At 40.3% G+C, this 15554-nt stretch overlaps 1 protein-coding gene across 2 annotated transcripts; it reads right to left on the bottom strand.

Annotated features, from left to right (window-relative positions):
* Positions 1-5730: 5730 nt before the first annotated feature.
* On the bottom strand, positions 5731-14603 carry LOC121573488 (activated RNA polymerase II transcriptional coactivator p15). 2 transcript variants are annotated; one of them, XM_041885525.1, is made up of 5 exons: positions 14520-14603; positions 12078-12159; positions 11465-11593; positions 11250-11358; positions 5731-6129 (listed from the first exon to the last, which is right to left on the bottom strand). In XM_041885525.1, exons 2-5 carry the CDS (start codon positions 12156-12158, stop codon positions 6050-6052), a joined length of 399 nt encoding a protein of 132 aa, XP_041741459.1. In that variant the 5' UTR covers position 12159; positions 14520-14603; the 3' UTR covers positions 5731-6049. The 2 variants fall into 2 exon arrangements, with proteins under 2 accessions (XP_041741459.1, XP_041741458.1); XM_041885524.1 differs by lacking the exon at positions 14520-14603 and adding an exon at positions 14412-14513.
* Between the last annotated feature and the right edge of the window lie 951 nt (positions 14604-15554).

The raw sequence follows: 15554 nt of genomic DNA, 5'->3' as shown, positions 1-15554 counted from the left end.
ATTCTTCGCTGGGTCCTAACGACCGACGAGATAGCGCAAGAGAGATCAAGAGCGAGCGCGAGAGAGAGATGGGGTGCAACTTGGTGGTCACAAGCAGAACAGCAGGAGAGAAGAAAGGATATCTTTGAATCTATTGGGTCTTGGTTCCTCTTTTATCTGTATTTATGCCCTTGTAAATATGCTTTTATTGGTGAAATCAGGTTATATCTGGAGATCAGTTAAAAATCCTAATTGGCAAGCTGACATACAGAAGTTAAGTATTTGTATTATGGATCCCCATTAGCTGCTGCCAAGGCAACAGCTACTCTTCCTGGGGTCCAAACATTAATTTTACTGCAGTGGGCTAAATCAGGATCACACAGAGTGTTTCTTGGTAGTCTTAAACAAATCAACTTTGAAACAAAAGTATACACCACACACACATGGTTATGGGCTTTAAAAAAAAGAAAGGAAAGGGCTACCGCACATCACACAAAAACAAAAAACAAAATACAATAAAACAGTACATCATATAACATCATTACACCACTACATATCTACAACACAAAATGTACACAACATAACCAAAAGTATGTGGACACCTGCTCGTCGAACATCTCATTCCAAAATCATGGGCATTAATATGGAGTTGGTCCCCCCTTTGCTGCTATAATAGCCTCCACTTTTCTGGGAAGGCTTTCCACTAGATTTTGGAACATAGACTGCGTGTGCTAGCGTGTGTGTAAATGTGTGTGTGCCTGTGTGTGTGTGTGTGTGTGTGTGTGTGTGTGTGTGTGTGTGTGCCTGTGTGTGTGTGTGTGTGTGTGTGTGTGTGTGTCTCTTTACAGTCTGTGTTGTTCCATAAGGTGTAGTTTTTACTGATTTTACTGCTTGCATGAGTTACTTGATGTGGAATAGACTTCCATGTAGTCATGGCTCTGTGTAGTACTGTGTGTTTCCCAGAGGCTGTTCTGGACTAGGGGACCGTGTAGAGACCCTTGGTGGCATGTCTTGTGGGGGTATGCATGAGAGTCTGAGCTGTGTGCGAGTCATTTAAACAGACAGTTCGGTACTTTAAAATCAAATCAAATTTTATTTGTCAAATTGCCGAATACTTACAAGCACTTAACCAATAATGCAGTTCAAGAAATAGAGTTAAGAAAATATTTACTAAATAAACTAAAGTAAAAAAATTAAATAAAAAGTAACATGTCAATACCTCTCACGAAGACAAGTAGTGATGCAGTCAATCTCTACTTTACTTTGAGCCAGGCGAGATTGACATGCATGTCACTGATGTAGCTCTCTGTATACCACAGGAGGATGCTGAGGGGAGGATGGCTCATAATAATGGCTGGAACGGAGTAAATGGAATGGTATCAAACACATGGAAATCATGTGTTTGATGCATTTGATACCATTCCACCAATTCCGCTCCAGCCATTACCACGAGCCCTTTCTCCCCAATTAAGGTGCCACCAACCTCCTGTGCTGTGTACATTTAAGGGGCCAGCCGTACTGCTCTGTTCTGGGCCAACTGTAATTTGCCTATATCCCTCTTTGTGGCACTTGACCATATGACTGAGTAGTAGTCCAGGTGCGACAAAACTAGAGCCTGTAGGACTTGTTTTGTTGATAGCAATGTCAAGAAAGCAGAGTAGCACTTTATTACGGACAGACCTCTCCCCATTTTAGCTACCGTTGCATCAATATGTTTTGACCATGACAGTTTATATAATCCAGGGTTACACCAAGCAGTTTAGTCTCCTCAACTTGATCAATTTCCACAGTATTAATTACAAGATTTAGTTGAGGTTTAGGGTTCAGTGAATGGTTTGTCCCAAATACAATGCTTTTAGTTTTTTAAATATTTAGTACTATCTTATTATTTGCCACCCATTCTAAAACTGAATGCTGCTCTTTGTTAAGTGTTTCAGTGATTTCACTTGCTGTGGTAGCTGACGTGTATAATGTTGAGTCATCAGCATACATAGACACATTGGATTTACTCAGTGCCAGTGGCAGGTCATTAGTAAAGATTGAAAAAAGTAAGGGGCTTAGACAGCTGCCCTGAGGAATGCCCGAGTCTACCTGGATTATGTTGGAGAGGCTTCCATTAAAGAACACCTTCTGTGTTCTGTTAGACAGGTAACTCTCGATCCACAATATAGCATGGGATGTAAAGCCATAATACATACAGTGGAAAGAACAAGTATTTGATACACTGCCGATTTTGCAGGTTTTCCTACTTACAAAGCATGTAGAGGTCTGTAATTTTTATCATAGGTACACTTCAACTGTGAGAGACGGAATCTAAAACAAAATTCCAGAAAATCACATTGTATGATTTTTAAGTAATTAATTTGCATTTTATTGCATGACATAAGTATTTGATACATCAGAAAAGCAGAACTTAATATTTGGTACAGAAACCTTTGTTTGCAATTACAGAGATCATACGTTTCCTGTAGGTCTTGACCAGGTTTGCACACACTGCAGCAGGGATTTTGGCCCACTCCTCCATACAGACCTTCTCCAGATCCTTCAGGTTTTGGGGCTGTCGCTGGGCAATACTGACTTTCAGCTCCCTCCAAAGATCTTCTATTGGGTTCAGGTCTGGAGACTGGCTAGGCCACTCCAGGACCTTGAGATGCTTCTTACGGAGCCACTCCTTAGTTGCCCTGGCTGTGTGTTTTGGGTCGTTGTCATGCTGGAAGACCCAGCCACGACCCATCTTCAATGCTCTTACTGAGGGAAGGAGGTTGTTGGCCAAGATCTCACGATACATGGCCCCATCCATCCTCCCCTCAATACGGTGCAGTCATCCTGTCCCCTTTGCAGAAAAGCATCCCCAAAGAATGATGTTTCCACCTCCATGCTTCACGGTTGGGATGGTGTTCTTGGGGTTGTACTCATCCTTCTTCTTCCTCCAAACACGGCGAGTGGAGTTTAGACCAAAAAGCTCTATTTTTGTCTCATCAGACCACATGACCTTCTTCCATTCCTCCTCTGGATCATCCAGATGGTCATTGGCAAACTTCAGACGGGCCTGGACATGCGCTGGCTTGACCAGGGGGACCTTGCATGCGCTGCAGGATTTTAATCCATGACGGCGTAGTGTGTTACTAATGTTTTTTTTTTAGACTGTGGTCCCAGCTCTCTTCAGGTCATTGACCAGGTCCTGCCGTGTAGTTCTGGGCTGATCCCTCACCTTCCTCATGATCATTGATGCCCCACGAGGTGAGATCTTGCATGGAGCCCCAGACCGAGGGTGATTGACCGTCATCTTGAACTTCTTCCATTTTCTAATAATTGCGCCAACAGTTGTTGCCTTCTCACCAAGCTGCTTGCCTATTGTCCTGTAGCCCATCCCAGCCTTGTGCAGGTCTACAATTGTATCCCTGATGTCCTTACACAGCTCTCTGGTCTTGGCCATTGTGGAGAGGTTGGAGTCTGTTTGATTGAGTGTGTGGAGAGGTGTCTTTTATACAGGTAACGAGTTCAAACAGGCGCAGTTAATACAGGTAATGAGTGGAGAACAAGGGGGCTTCTTAAAGAAAAACTAAAAGGTCTGTGAGAGACGGAATTCTTACTGGTTGGTAGGTGATCAAATACTTATGTCATGCAATAAAATGGAAATTAATTACTTAAAAATCATACAATGTGATTTTCTGGATTTTTGTTTTAGATTCCGTCTCTCACAGTTGAAGTGTACCTATGATAAAAAGTACAGACCTCTACATGCTTTGTAAGTAGGAAAACCTGCAAATTTGGCAGTGTATCAAATACTTGTTCTCCCCACTGTATGTTTTAGCAGCAGATTATTATCGATAATGTCAAAAGCTGCACTGAAGTCTAACAAAACAGCTCACACAAGCTTCTTATTATCAATTTCTTTCAGCCAATCATCAGTAATTTGTGTAAGTGCTGTACATGTGTGCCCCTCCCTATAAGCATGTTGAAAGTCAGTTGTTAATTTGTTTACTGTGAAATAGCATCGTATCTGGTCAAACACAATTTCTTCCAAAAATGTACTAAGGGTTGGTAGCAGGCTGATTGGGCGGCTGTTTAAGCCAGTAAAGGATGCTTTGCTATTCTTGGGTAGCGGAATGACTTTGGCACACACTTTCCTGTAGGCTTTGAAGAGATGGCAAATAGGAGTGGCAATATAATAAGCTATCATCCTCAGTAATTTTCGATCCAAGCTGTCAGACCCAGGTGGCTTGTCATTGTTGATAGAAAACAATAATTGTTTCATCTCTTCCACACTCACTTTACGGAATTTAAAATTACAATGCTTGTGTTTCATAATTTGGTCAGTTATGAATGGATGCGTAGGTTCAGAGTTTGCTGTTGGCATGTCATTGCTAATCTTGCCGATGAAAAAAGTAGTTGGCAATATCAGTGGGTTTTGTGATGAATGAGCCATCGGATTCAATTTAGGATGGACCTGAGTTCGCCTTTTTGTCCAAAATTTAATTTAAGGTGCTCCAAAGCTTTTTACTATCATTCTTTATATAATTTATTTTTGTTTCATTGTAGTTTCTTCTTCTTTTTGTTTAGTTTAGTCACATGATTTCTCAATTTACACCAAACTTATTTGCCATTCCTTTTGCCTCGTCCCTCGCAACCATAAAATATATAATTTCCTCATCAATCCACGGGGATTTAACCGTTTTTACAGTCATTTTCTTAATGGGTGCATGCTTATTAGTAACTGGAATAAGCAATTTCATAAATGTGTCAAGTGCAGAGTCTGGTTGGTCCTCATTACACACAACAGACCAGCAAATATTCTTTACAACATAGGAATCACTACAAAACGAATGATTTAACTTCTTATACATTATATTAGGCCCAGCCTTTGGAACTTTGGTTTTCCTAGATATGGCTACTATATTATGATCACTAAATCTGATGGATTTGGATACTGCTTTAGAGTAGATTTCTGCAGTATTAGTAAAGATGTGATCAATACATGTGGATGATTTCATTCCTGTGCTCTTTGTAAATACCCTGGTAGGTTGACTGATAACCTGAACCAGGTTGCAGGCACTGGTTACAGCTTGTAGCTTCTTTGTGAGTTGACAGCTTGATGACAACCAGTCAATATTTAGGTCACCCAGAAAATATACCTCTGTTGATTTCACATACATTATTAAGCATTTCACACATATAAATGTTATCTGTTACTAGGAATTATCGATTTCATTAACCTTGTTTCTTAGGCTACATATGTTAGTGTGGGCTATTTTTAGCACTTTTCTGGGATTCTTGATTGTTTTTATTGCTTTACTGGAAGGCTTATCAGAGGTAGACATGACAGTGATATTTATGTTTGAGCTGATAGTGCAGGGTGAACTGCACACAGTGGGCTTCCTACTAGTGAAAACCGCCTCAGTGCTAGTTGTATAACTCAGGTTCATGTACATATTACCTCAACTACCTCAACTAGCCGGTGCCCCCGCACATTGACTCTGCAACGGTACCCCCCTGTATATATAGCCTCCCTACTGTCACTTTATTTTACTTCTGCTATTTTTTTCTCAACACTTTTTGTTGTTGTTTTATTCTTACTTTTTTTGTTTAAAATAAATGCACTGTTGGTTAAGGGCTGTAAGTAAGCATTTCACTGTAATGTCTGCACCTGTTGTATTCGGCGCATGTGACCAATACAATTTGATTTGATTTGATTTGATTTATTAGTAGTTAGTGATACTACTAATAAAAAAAAGTGTACAATATGTTTTGTCCCTTTAAAATGGCTTTTATTGATTACTTATTATAGCAAACCCAATCACACACACACACAGATCTATCCTTCGCTACATCAGAATCACACAACAAACATAACATACATTGGGTTTTCGAAACACAGCACAAGAAGAAGTCAACAGAAACTTAGCTTAAAATATACACACAATGTTGTCTTGGTCGGTCACTTAAAAAATGTTGTTCTCTTCCTTTAAAAACGTTTCACTAACAATTTAAAAAAAGGTGGTAAAGTTAAGAACAAAAACAGAATGTAAGGTGGTGGATTGTAAATCCCAGGAAGCCAGAGGCCTCCCTCCTATATAGCCTTCACAGCATCGTCTATCTCAGAGATCTGATCCTTTAGCTGGTTCCACTGTTCTGGGTTCAGTGAGATACCTGGGGACAGAGCAGAGACCAGTCAGACAGAGTGGTTAGTAAACTGATCTAGTATCAGTGAGATACCTTGGGACAGACCAGAGAAAAGTTAGACAGAGGCAAGTCCACTGATCTAGGTTCAGATATAGAATCCAGAAATTACCACAAATCTGGGTATATTTACATTTAAATTTTTTGTCATTTAGCAGACGCTGTTATCCAGAGCGACTTACAGTTAGTGCATACATTATTTATTTATACCACTGTACAGCGTGTCTTAAAGGGGTAATCTGCAGTTGCTACATCCATTTTTGGACTTGATATATGATACAGTGGGGAAAAAAAGTATTTAGTCAGCCACCAATTGTGCAAGTTCTCACACTTAAAAAGATGAGAGAGGCCTGTAATTTTCATCATAGGTACACGTCAACTATGACAGACAAATTGAGAAAAAAAAATCCTGAAAATCACATTGTAGGATTTTTAATGAATTTATTTGCAAATGATGGTGGAAAATAAGTATTTGGTCACCTACAAACAAGCAAGATTTCTGGCTCTCACAGACCTGTAACTTCTTCTTTAAGAGGCTCCTCTGTCCTCCACTCGTTACCTGTATTAATGGCACCTGTTTGAACTTGTTATCAGTATAAAAGACACCTGTCCACAACCTCAAACAGTCACACTCCAAACTCCACTATGGCCAAGACCAAAGAGCTGTCAAAGGACACCAGAAACAAAATTGTAGACCTGCACCAGGCTGGGAAGACTGAATCTGCAATAGTTAAGCAGCTTGGTTTGAAGAAATCAACTGTGGGAGCAATTATTAGGAAATGGAAGACATACAAGACCACTGATAATCTCCCTCGATCTGGGGCTCCACGCAAGTTCTCACCCCGTGGGGTCAAAATGATCACAAGAATGGTGAGCAAAAATCCCAGAACCACACAGGGGGACCTAGTGAATGACCTGCAGAGAGCTGGGACCAAAGTAACAAAGCCTACCATCAGTAACACACTACGCCGCCAGGGACTCAAATCCTGCAGTGCCAGACGTGTCCCCCTGCTTAAGCCAGTACATGTCCAGGCCCATCTGAAGTTTTCTAGAGTGCATTTGGATGATCCAGAAGAGGATTGGGAGAATGTCATATGGTCAGATGAAACCAAAATAGAACTTTTAGGTAAAAACTCAACTCGTCGTGTTTGGAGGACAAAGAATGCTGAGTTGCACCATACCTACTGTGAAGCATGGGGGTGGAAACATCATGCTTTGGGGCTGTTTTTCTGCAAAGGGACCAGGACGACTGATCCGTGTAAAGGAAAGAATGAATGGGGCCATGTATCGTGAGATTTTGAGTGAAAACCTCCTTCCATCAGCAAGGGCATTGAAGATGAAACGTGGCTGGGTCTTTCAGCATGACAATGATCCCAAACACACCGCCCGGGCAACGAAGGAGAGGCTTCGTAGAGAAGCATTTCAAGGTCCTGGAGTGGCCTAGCCAGTCTCCAGATCTCAACCCCATAGAAAATCTTTGGAGGGAGTTGAAAGTCTGTGTTGCCCAGCGACAGACCCAAAACATCACTGCTCTAGAGGAGATCTGCATGGAGGAATGGGCCAAAATACCAGCAACAGTGTGTGAAAACCTTGTGAAGACTTACAGAAAACGTTTGACCTGTGTCATTGCCAACAAAGGGTATATAACAAAGTATTGAGAAAATGTTGTTTTTGACCAAATACTTATTTTCCACCATAATTTGCAAATAAATTCATTAAAAATCCTACTATGTGATTTTCTGGAATTTTATTTCTCATTTTGTCTGTCATAGTTGACATGTACCTATGATGAAAATTACAGGCCTCTCTCATCTTTTTAAGTGGGAGAACTTGCACAATTGGTGGCTGACTAAATACTTTTTTTCCCCACTGTATGTATCCATTGATTCTTGAAGAAAATAACTTATGCCTCATTAGCTTAGCTCAACTGTCGTACCTCATCAGAATATAAGCTTGTTTAACTCCAATGTTTGTAAACAACGTAAATGTAAACAAACACTATATAGCCTCAAAACATGGTTAAAACTATAATTTTGATATAATGGATGGTCAATCCTTGCATCTATAGCTCTGTCTATGAATTTAAGAGCCGTTATATATGTTTCAACTGCTGATTGCCCCTTGAAATGTAAATGTACTGTACCTAATGAGTTTATAATAGACAGTTAATTATTAGTTAAGTAGTTTACAAATCATGAATAAACAAATATATATCATTGTTGGTTGAAGCACCGAAATTACGATAAAACAATTTAAACCAATGATTCATCATTCCATATGTTTGTATAGCAACATCATGTCTGTTGGTTCAGGGGCCAGGGGACTCATTTATAAATGCTACGTACACACAAAATATGCCCCAAAACATGTGCACCAGTTCACGCAAAAGTTGGCATTTATCAAAACTGAACTTGACGTGAGAATGTGCTTATCCTCGCGTAAACTTTAGACCATGCTTACGCAGTTTCTAGTGGTTGAAGTATTTCATTGCAAGAAGTCAAAAGTAGCTTTGGGGAATATATGATGACACTCGTATTCACAAAAAATAATAATACAGCTAGCTAAATATAATAACAAAATGAAATAATTTGCCATTAGTGAGAAGAACAAAGTATTTTATCTTTGTATTCTAAAATAATTCTACTTCCTATCATTTCTTTTATTTCCATGATCATTGCAGAATAAATTAATCACCTTTTCTGACTGTGACGGTTTCATACTCGCCAAATAGCCTATAGACCTACAACAAGTTAGGATAGGCTACCATTCATCCAATCTCTCATTTAATTGGACCTACTTCACAGCAGTAATAAATAGATATGCTATTTCAATTGTTTTGCTCTATGAGATCCGATCCGAAGAGCAGTTTAACAGTAGAACAGACAGTTCATTTTTTTCAATTTTTGTTTGTAGGCTACGTCTGAATACTATAATGTCAAATTTCTTGAGTAGACAATATTTCATTTATAAACATAATACTGTATATCATAACCATTGCAGTATACATTCCTCACATTTTCTGGGCATGATAAGTTAATATTACCCAAGTAGCCATACAAGAAATTACCATGCATCCTCTCATTTATTTGGGCCTATTAGATAGGCTATTATAATTTCAAGTTTTTGCTCTATGCATCTGCAAGATAGCGTGGTTTATAACATACAGTAGAATTCAACAGGTGAACAGACAGTTGGTCTTTTGTATTGAAGTGTAGGCTACCACTGTAAGTAGGCCTATACTGTAGTTTTCATTTTTTTCAGAGTAGACAAGAATTCGCGGGCAGTGCAGCATATTTATGTTCGGGAAAAAGTAAATGCAAAACATTATTGAATTCAAACCCGTTTACAGGTCCACACAATTTGCAAAACAACTTTTTTTCCAGAAATTGTCAGATACAGCAAATGTTACTACAAAAGAAAACATTCTGCCAACACCTCCAAAGACATTCGATTAAGTTCGCTGTTGCTATTTTCTTTAGATACTGTCTTGGCCTGATTCCAATACTTCCAAAGTATACAGCAAATAAGGGCATTATTGTCACCATAAAAAGTGAATGATGGGCGTTTTTCAGGCGGAGTTATACAGTGAGGGAAAAAAGTATTTGATCCCCTGCTGATTTTGTACGTTTGCCCACTGACAAAGACATGATCAGTCTATAATTTTAATTGTAGGTTTATTTTAAACCTACAAAAATGTTATAAATTGATTTGCATTTTAATGAGGGAAATATGTATTTGACCCCTCTGCAAAACATGACTTAGTACTTGGTGGCAAAACCCTTGTTGGCAATCACAGAGGTCAGACGTTTCTTGTAGTTGGCCACCAGGTTTGCACACATCTCAGGAGGGATTTTGTTCCACTCCTCTTTGCAGATCTTCTCCAAGTCATTAAGGTTTCGAGGCGGACGTTTGGCAACTCGAACCTTCAGCTCCCTCCACAATGTGCTTTTTCTTGAGCCACTCCTTTGTTGCCTTGGCTGTGTGTTTTGGGTCATTGTCATGCTGGAATACCCATCCACGACCCATTTTCAATGCCCTGGCTGAGGGAAGGAGGTTCTCACCCAAGATTTGATGGTACATGGCCCCGTCCATCGTCCCTTTGATGCATTGAAGTTGTCCTGTCCCCTTAGAAGAAAAACACCCCCAAAGCATAATGATTTCAGTCCTTCACGGCGTAGTGTGTAACCAATTGTTTTCTTGGTGACTATGGTCCCAGCTGCCTTGAGATCATTGACAAGATCCTCCCGTGTAGTTCTGGGCTGATTCCTCAGCGTTCTCATGATCATTGAAACTCCACGAGGTGAGATCTTGCATGGAGCCCCAGGCCGAGGGAGATTAACAGTTATTTTGTGTTTCTTCCATTTGCGAATAATCGCACCAACTGTTGTCACCTTCTCACCAAGCTGCTTGGCGATGGTCTTGTAGCCCATTCCAGCCTTGTGTAGGTCTACAATCTTGTCCCTGACATCCTCGGAGAGCTCTTTGATCTTGGCCATGGTGGAGAGTTTGGAATCTGATTGATTGATTGCTTCTGTGGACAGGTGTCTTTTATACAGGTAACAAACTGAGATTAGGAGCACTCCCTTTAAGAGTGTGCTCCTAATCTCAGCTCGTTACCTGTATAAAAGACACCTGGGAGCCAGAAATCTTTCTGATTGAGAGGGGGTCAAATACTTATTTCCCTCATTAAAATGCAAATCAATTTATAACATGTTTGACATGCGTTTTTCTGGATTTTGTTGTTGTTATTCTGTCTCTCACTGTTCAAATAAACCTACCATTAAAATTATAGACTGATCATTTCTTTGTCAGTGGGCAAACGTACAAAATCAGCAGGGGATCAAATACTTTTTTCCCTCACTGTAATGCTCATTCACACACACAGTTTTATGACAGGTCTGAATTATAACAGGAAACATGCATTGTTTGTATGTATTGTGTGAGCCAAGTTAATTAATCTGAATATTGTTGTGCGTGCGCAGTCTTTTCAGGAACGGCGCAGATATTTAGTGTAAAATGTACGCAACGGTTATAAACTAGGCCCCAGGGGCCCTGCTGTAGGCTTCACACCCCAAAGCCAGGTTTCTTACCTTTCCTGCCAGGCTTCATCTCCCCCTCCTGATCCATCCAGTACTCACGGATGTCGATCAGACATTTACCTTTGAATTCACGAACGCTCACGTACCGCATCTTCCCAATCTGAAATAAAAAAGAGAAACATAGAGACACAACCATATCGACATGCAGCTAATGTTGCATCTTTTGTACCGGGGATGGACTGACACTGTTGTTCTTCACTGCTTACCTGGAACTTGTTGTCATCCTTGTCCTGGTTGTGACTTCCCTTGGAGGTTCCACCCGGCTTCGAACTCTCTCCTCCTTTCGGTTTCTTAGCAGCTGGTTTCTCTGGTGCTGCCTGCTTTCTCTTCTTGGCCTACAACAGGGGTTCATTTCAATACGGCATATAACATTTTTCAAACATTCTGTTTTGAAAGTGCAAATGGAACCCTCTGATTACAATAAGTACATTAGCATAAAATATATGCAGTTTGAAGAAGACTAACTACCGGCAGGTAGCTTAATGGTTAAGAGCGTTGTGCCAGTAACCGAAAGGTTGCTGGTTCTAATCCCTGAGCCGACTAGGTGAAAAATCTGTCAATGTGCCCTTGAGCAAGGCACTTAACCCTAATTGCTCCTGTAAGTCGCTCTGGATAAGAGCGTCTGCTAAATGACTAAAATGTAAAATGTAAATATAAAAACACAGCTTCCGTGTTGAATTTGTGTGAGCATTTTGAAATATTTGTGTCCTATTTAGTTTTATTGACTGAACCACAAAACAGTCACAAGTGTACTGTAGGCTAACGTCTTTACTCTGTGACTTTGGATACAACACAGGAGTGTGGGATTGTTACGTTTACCTTGGTCTCACTCTCACTGTTGGAGTCACTGCCACTGCCGCTGCCAGAGGTTGAGGACAGAACTTCCTTTGACTTGGGCATCCTGGAAACGGAGGGATGCAATAGCTGAGTAAATACCATCCTTCCATAGGACTTCATACACAATGTTTTCAAAATAAATGTGCATGGTTTTGTTCTATCATATTGTTACGTCTGACATAGCCCAACCGGCCGGCTGATGGCGCTAATATTAATTTTACCATGTTTGTCATCTGTGTCAAACTGGAATGTATGCAGCCCGCTATACACTCGTGTTCCCTGGCGACCGGCTCGTACATAAAACATCTTCCATTCAGGCTGCAAGGGTGTTGGTTTCCTCCTTAACTAACTTTAATGGTGAGCCGCCGGGATAAAAACTGGGAAAATATACGGAAGTTACTGTCTTAATAAAACACAATTTTACACCACCATGCTAAAGTGGCTAATGCTACTTTCTGATGTTCAGCCAATCAGGTTGCAGCAGTCTGGCTGAAGGTCGTCACTAATTACCACAGCTACAAAGTCATAAATCTGGTCTATTTCACAATTGTTCTTCTTCAAATGTAATTCTAACCTTAACCACATTGCTAACCATATGCTTAACCTTAAATTAAGACCAAAAAACTTTGTTTTCATTCATATTTATGGGATCCCGAGTGGCGCAGCTGTCTAAGGCACTGCATCTCAGCGCTAGAGGCGTCACTACAGACCCTGGTTTGATTCCAGGCTGTATCACAATTGGCCCAGTGTTGTCCTGGTTTGGCCATAATTGTAAATACGAATTTGTTCTTAACTGAGTTAAATAAATAAAATGTGCAAAATCATGAAGTAGCATTAGCATGGTGGTGGAAAGTTGTGTTTTGTTGAGACAGTACGCATATTTTTGTCAGTTTTTTTTTTCTTCATGCGGCTCGCCATTAAAGCTAGTTAAGGGGGAAACCGACGCCCTTGCAGCCTGAATGGAGGATGTTTTATGTATGAACCGGTCGCGGGGGTCATGAGTGTATAGCAGGCGGCGTACATTCCAGTTGTACGCAGATGGCAAACGACATATAAGGAATAATAGTGGCATCTGCCGGCCGGTTGGGCTACCTCTGATACTCTTCTTTATTACGTTTGTTTCATACTGTGTGATTAATAACTAATGGTCTAGTCTACAATAGGCCATGGGCCTACGGACAGAATGACAATGTAAAACATATTGGGTTGACAACATGCAGATATCTATAACATTTCCACAGAACATTTTCCAGCTCAGAAAAATTGCTACAGTAACCACATTTCCACGTTTCCACCCACAATTTTTAGGAGAGTAAAGTCTTAACTGTATAAAAATAAATGACTACAGCTGTCATGGAAACAGGAAGTTTCGGGACAATTTTATAAATGCAGACGGATCATCTGTTGGTTCAAAATGGTGGGATCTTTAGGTGTTGGTAAAATTAATGATGCCAGAAATGGCGGTGGAAACGCCTTTATGCGCAAATATTGATACAACAACCATCATATCAAAGTAAATTTGGAGTCAGGTGATGACATGCTGTGTGTTCCTCCCACTACAAATCGGGAACCCATGCAGATTATTAGGCTACAGATGAAATAAATTATGATGAATTTGACTTTGTGGTGAAAATGCACTGTGATCTTGATGCTGCTTTCCCAAAAATATCGAGGGTCTTATTCTGGTGACATGATGATCGATGTTTGACAAATAAAAATATTCTCGCTCTTATCCATAACAATCTCATCATGTAGACCAGGGGTTCCCAAACTTTTTCACTCGGGCACCCCTTCCAGCATTGGAGAACATGTCGCACCTCCCCTGCGCGCGCACGCCACGTCTATTTCAATGTGCACAAGCACTGTTCATGACAGAAATTGTTCACACCCCTCTTGTTGGTTGAGATAATTCTGCAGGTTTAAAAGCTTAGTTCCTGCAATTCTACACATTTTGTCATGTGGTGCGAACAACATTTTGCCCAACTACCGTTTCCCCTCACGCTGTACCCAGAAGTTGTCCTCGTGATCATCGAATATGCAAATGAAAGTCATTGTTCTGTTCTGTTTATTATTTTCATTCGCAATATAGGACTGTTACGCTCGAATTATTGCACACCTTGTTGAGCTATTATAGCACGCGCATCTTCTGGATAGGTAGGCCTGAATTAACCAAAACTGCAAAAATGTATCTCGATCAAATCAATCGAGCATGCAACAGCAGCGTTCTTGCAGCACGTTACAATGTTGCATATAGCTTTGCACAGTGGTTCGCGCTAGGTATGAAATCTACATAGCAACATTAGCTACAGTACTTACGTGCAACGTTTCACTGTATGAGCTCGAGTGTAGTGTTCGCGGATGCTGTGTGTGAAGGCGCGAGATAACAGGCCTGCAAAATGTCTACCCTAGTGGTTCGAGGTTTACCTGATCTTGATTCCAAATGAACTGGATGAAGTACATTCACCACGAGGCTGTCCTACTGTTCGGGTGATCTAGAAGTCAGTGGCGCGAGTTTGCACCCGGACATACAATTTATATTGAATTGTGGGAAATTATGTTCTCTTGCTGTGCTTCTGGTCACAGTTTAGGGCTATGGTCGTAATTTTAAAGCGGCAATCTGCAATTCAAACCAACAACAAAGCAACACCGGTCCGCTGTTTTGGTAAATAGCTGAGGGATGGGTCTGGAGAAATGTAACCAGTAACCACTCAAATTAATTGACAGAGCTATGGATGTAAGGACTTACTTCCCATTCACAATATACAAATTATAGTATTAATTATGTTTTGAGGCTATACAGTGTTTGTTTACAATTGCATCATTTACAAACATTGGAGTAAAACGAGATCATATTTTGGTTTCTGATAGGGTACGACAGTTCATGAGGCATTTATAAGAATCTATGGGTTATATTGTAGCGATCCTCGATATACAAATCCCACAAGTGGGTTAACCCTATTCACGCGATGTGTAGGGTGTTTGCCTTTCACACCAGTGACCCGGGTTCGCTTCCCTGCCCCGCCGTTTGCTACAATATCATACATTTAAAAGTTCAGAAAGGGAAGTTGCAAATGCATATTGCCCCTTTAAAAGCCACATTTGCAGTCTTTATGCTATTAAATAAAAGTATGCATACAAAAAGTGTCTTTTATTGATAGTACATTTGACAACAGTTCTGAAATAAAAAATAAATGCATACATTTTAGCAATCACTAAAATATCAAAATAATAATGTGTTCTATCAATGCTTGTAAGAGTTGTTTTAGGTTTTGTGAACTAACCCTAGGGCCTATAAGACAGTGTACTATCTGATAGGTCTATATCCAACTCATTTCCTTTGCATCAGGTCAACATGAATGGTTCATTTATCCCTTGGTTCATTATACAACTGAAGGTTCAAACGTGTGTTCTGAATTTTTGGAAGAAAGGACGCTATTGTTGTGAGTAGTTTAACAGTGA

Source organism: Coregonus clupeaformis, chromosome 9 (genome assembly GCF_020615455.1).
Source record: "Coregonus clupeaformis isolate EN_2021a chromosome 9, ASM2061545v1, whole genome shotgun sequence".
Taxonomy (NCBI): Eukaryota; Metazoa; Chordata; class Actinopteri; order Salmoniformes; family Salmonidae; genus Coregonus; species Coregonus clupeaformis.
The sequence above is the reverse complement of the archived record's forward strand: the minus strand, read 5'-3'. Positions and strand labels throughout refer to the sequence as shown.

Excerpts from the sequence above, each read along its gene's own strand:
- LOC121573488 (XM_041885525.1), bottom strand. The coding sequence starts at position 12,158 with ATGCCCAAGTCAAAGGAAGTTCTGTCCTCAACCTCTGGCAGCGGCAGT. Across the intron at positions 11,594-12,077 it reads ACAGTGAGAGTGAGACCAAG|GCCAAGAAGAGAAAGCAGGC; the intron begins GTAAACGTAACA and ends CCCCTGTTGTAG. Across the intron at positions 6,130-11,249 it reads GATGAAGCCTGGCAGGAAAG|GTATCTCACTGAACCCAGAA; the intron begins GTAAGAAACCTG and ends CTCTGTCCCCAG.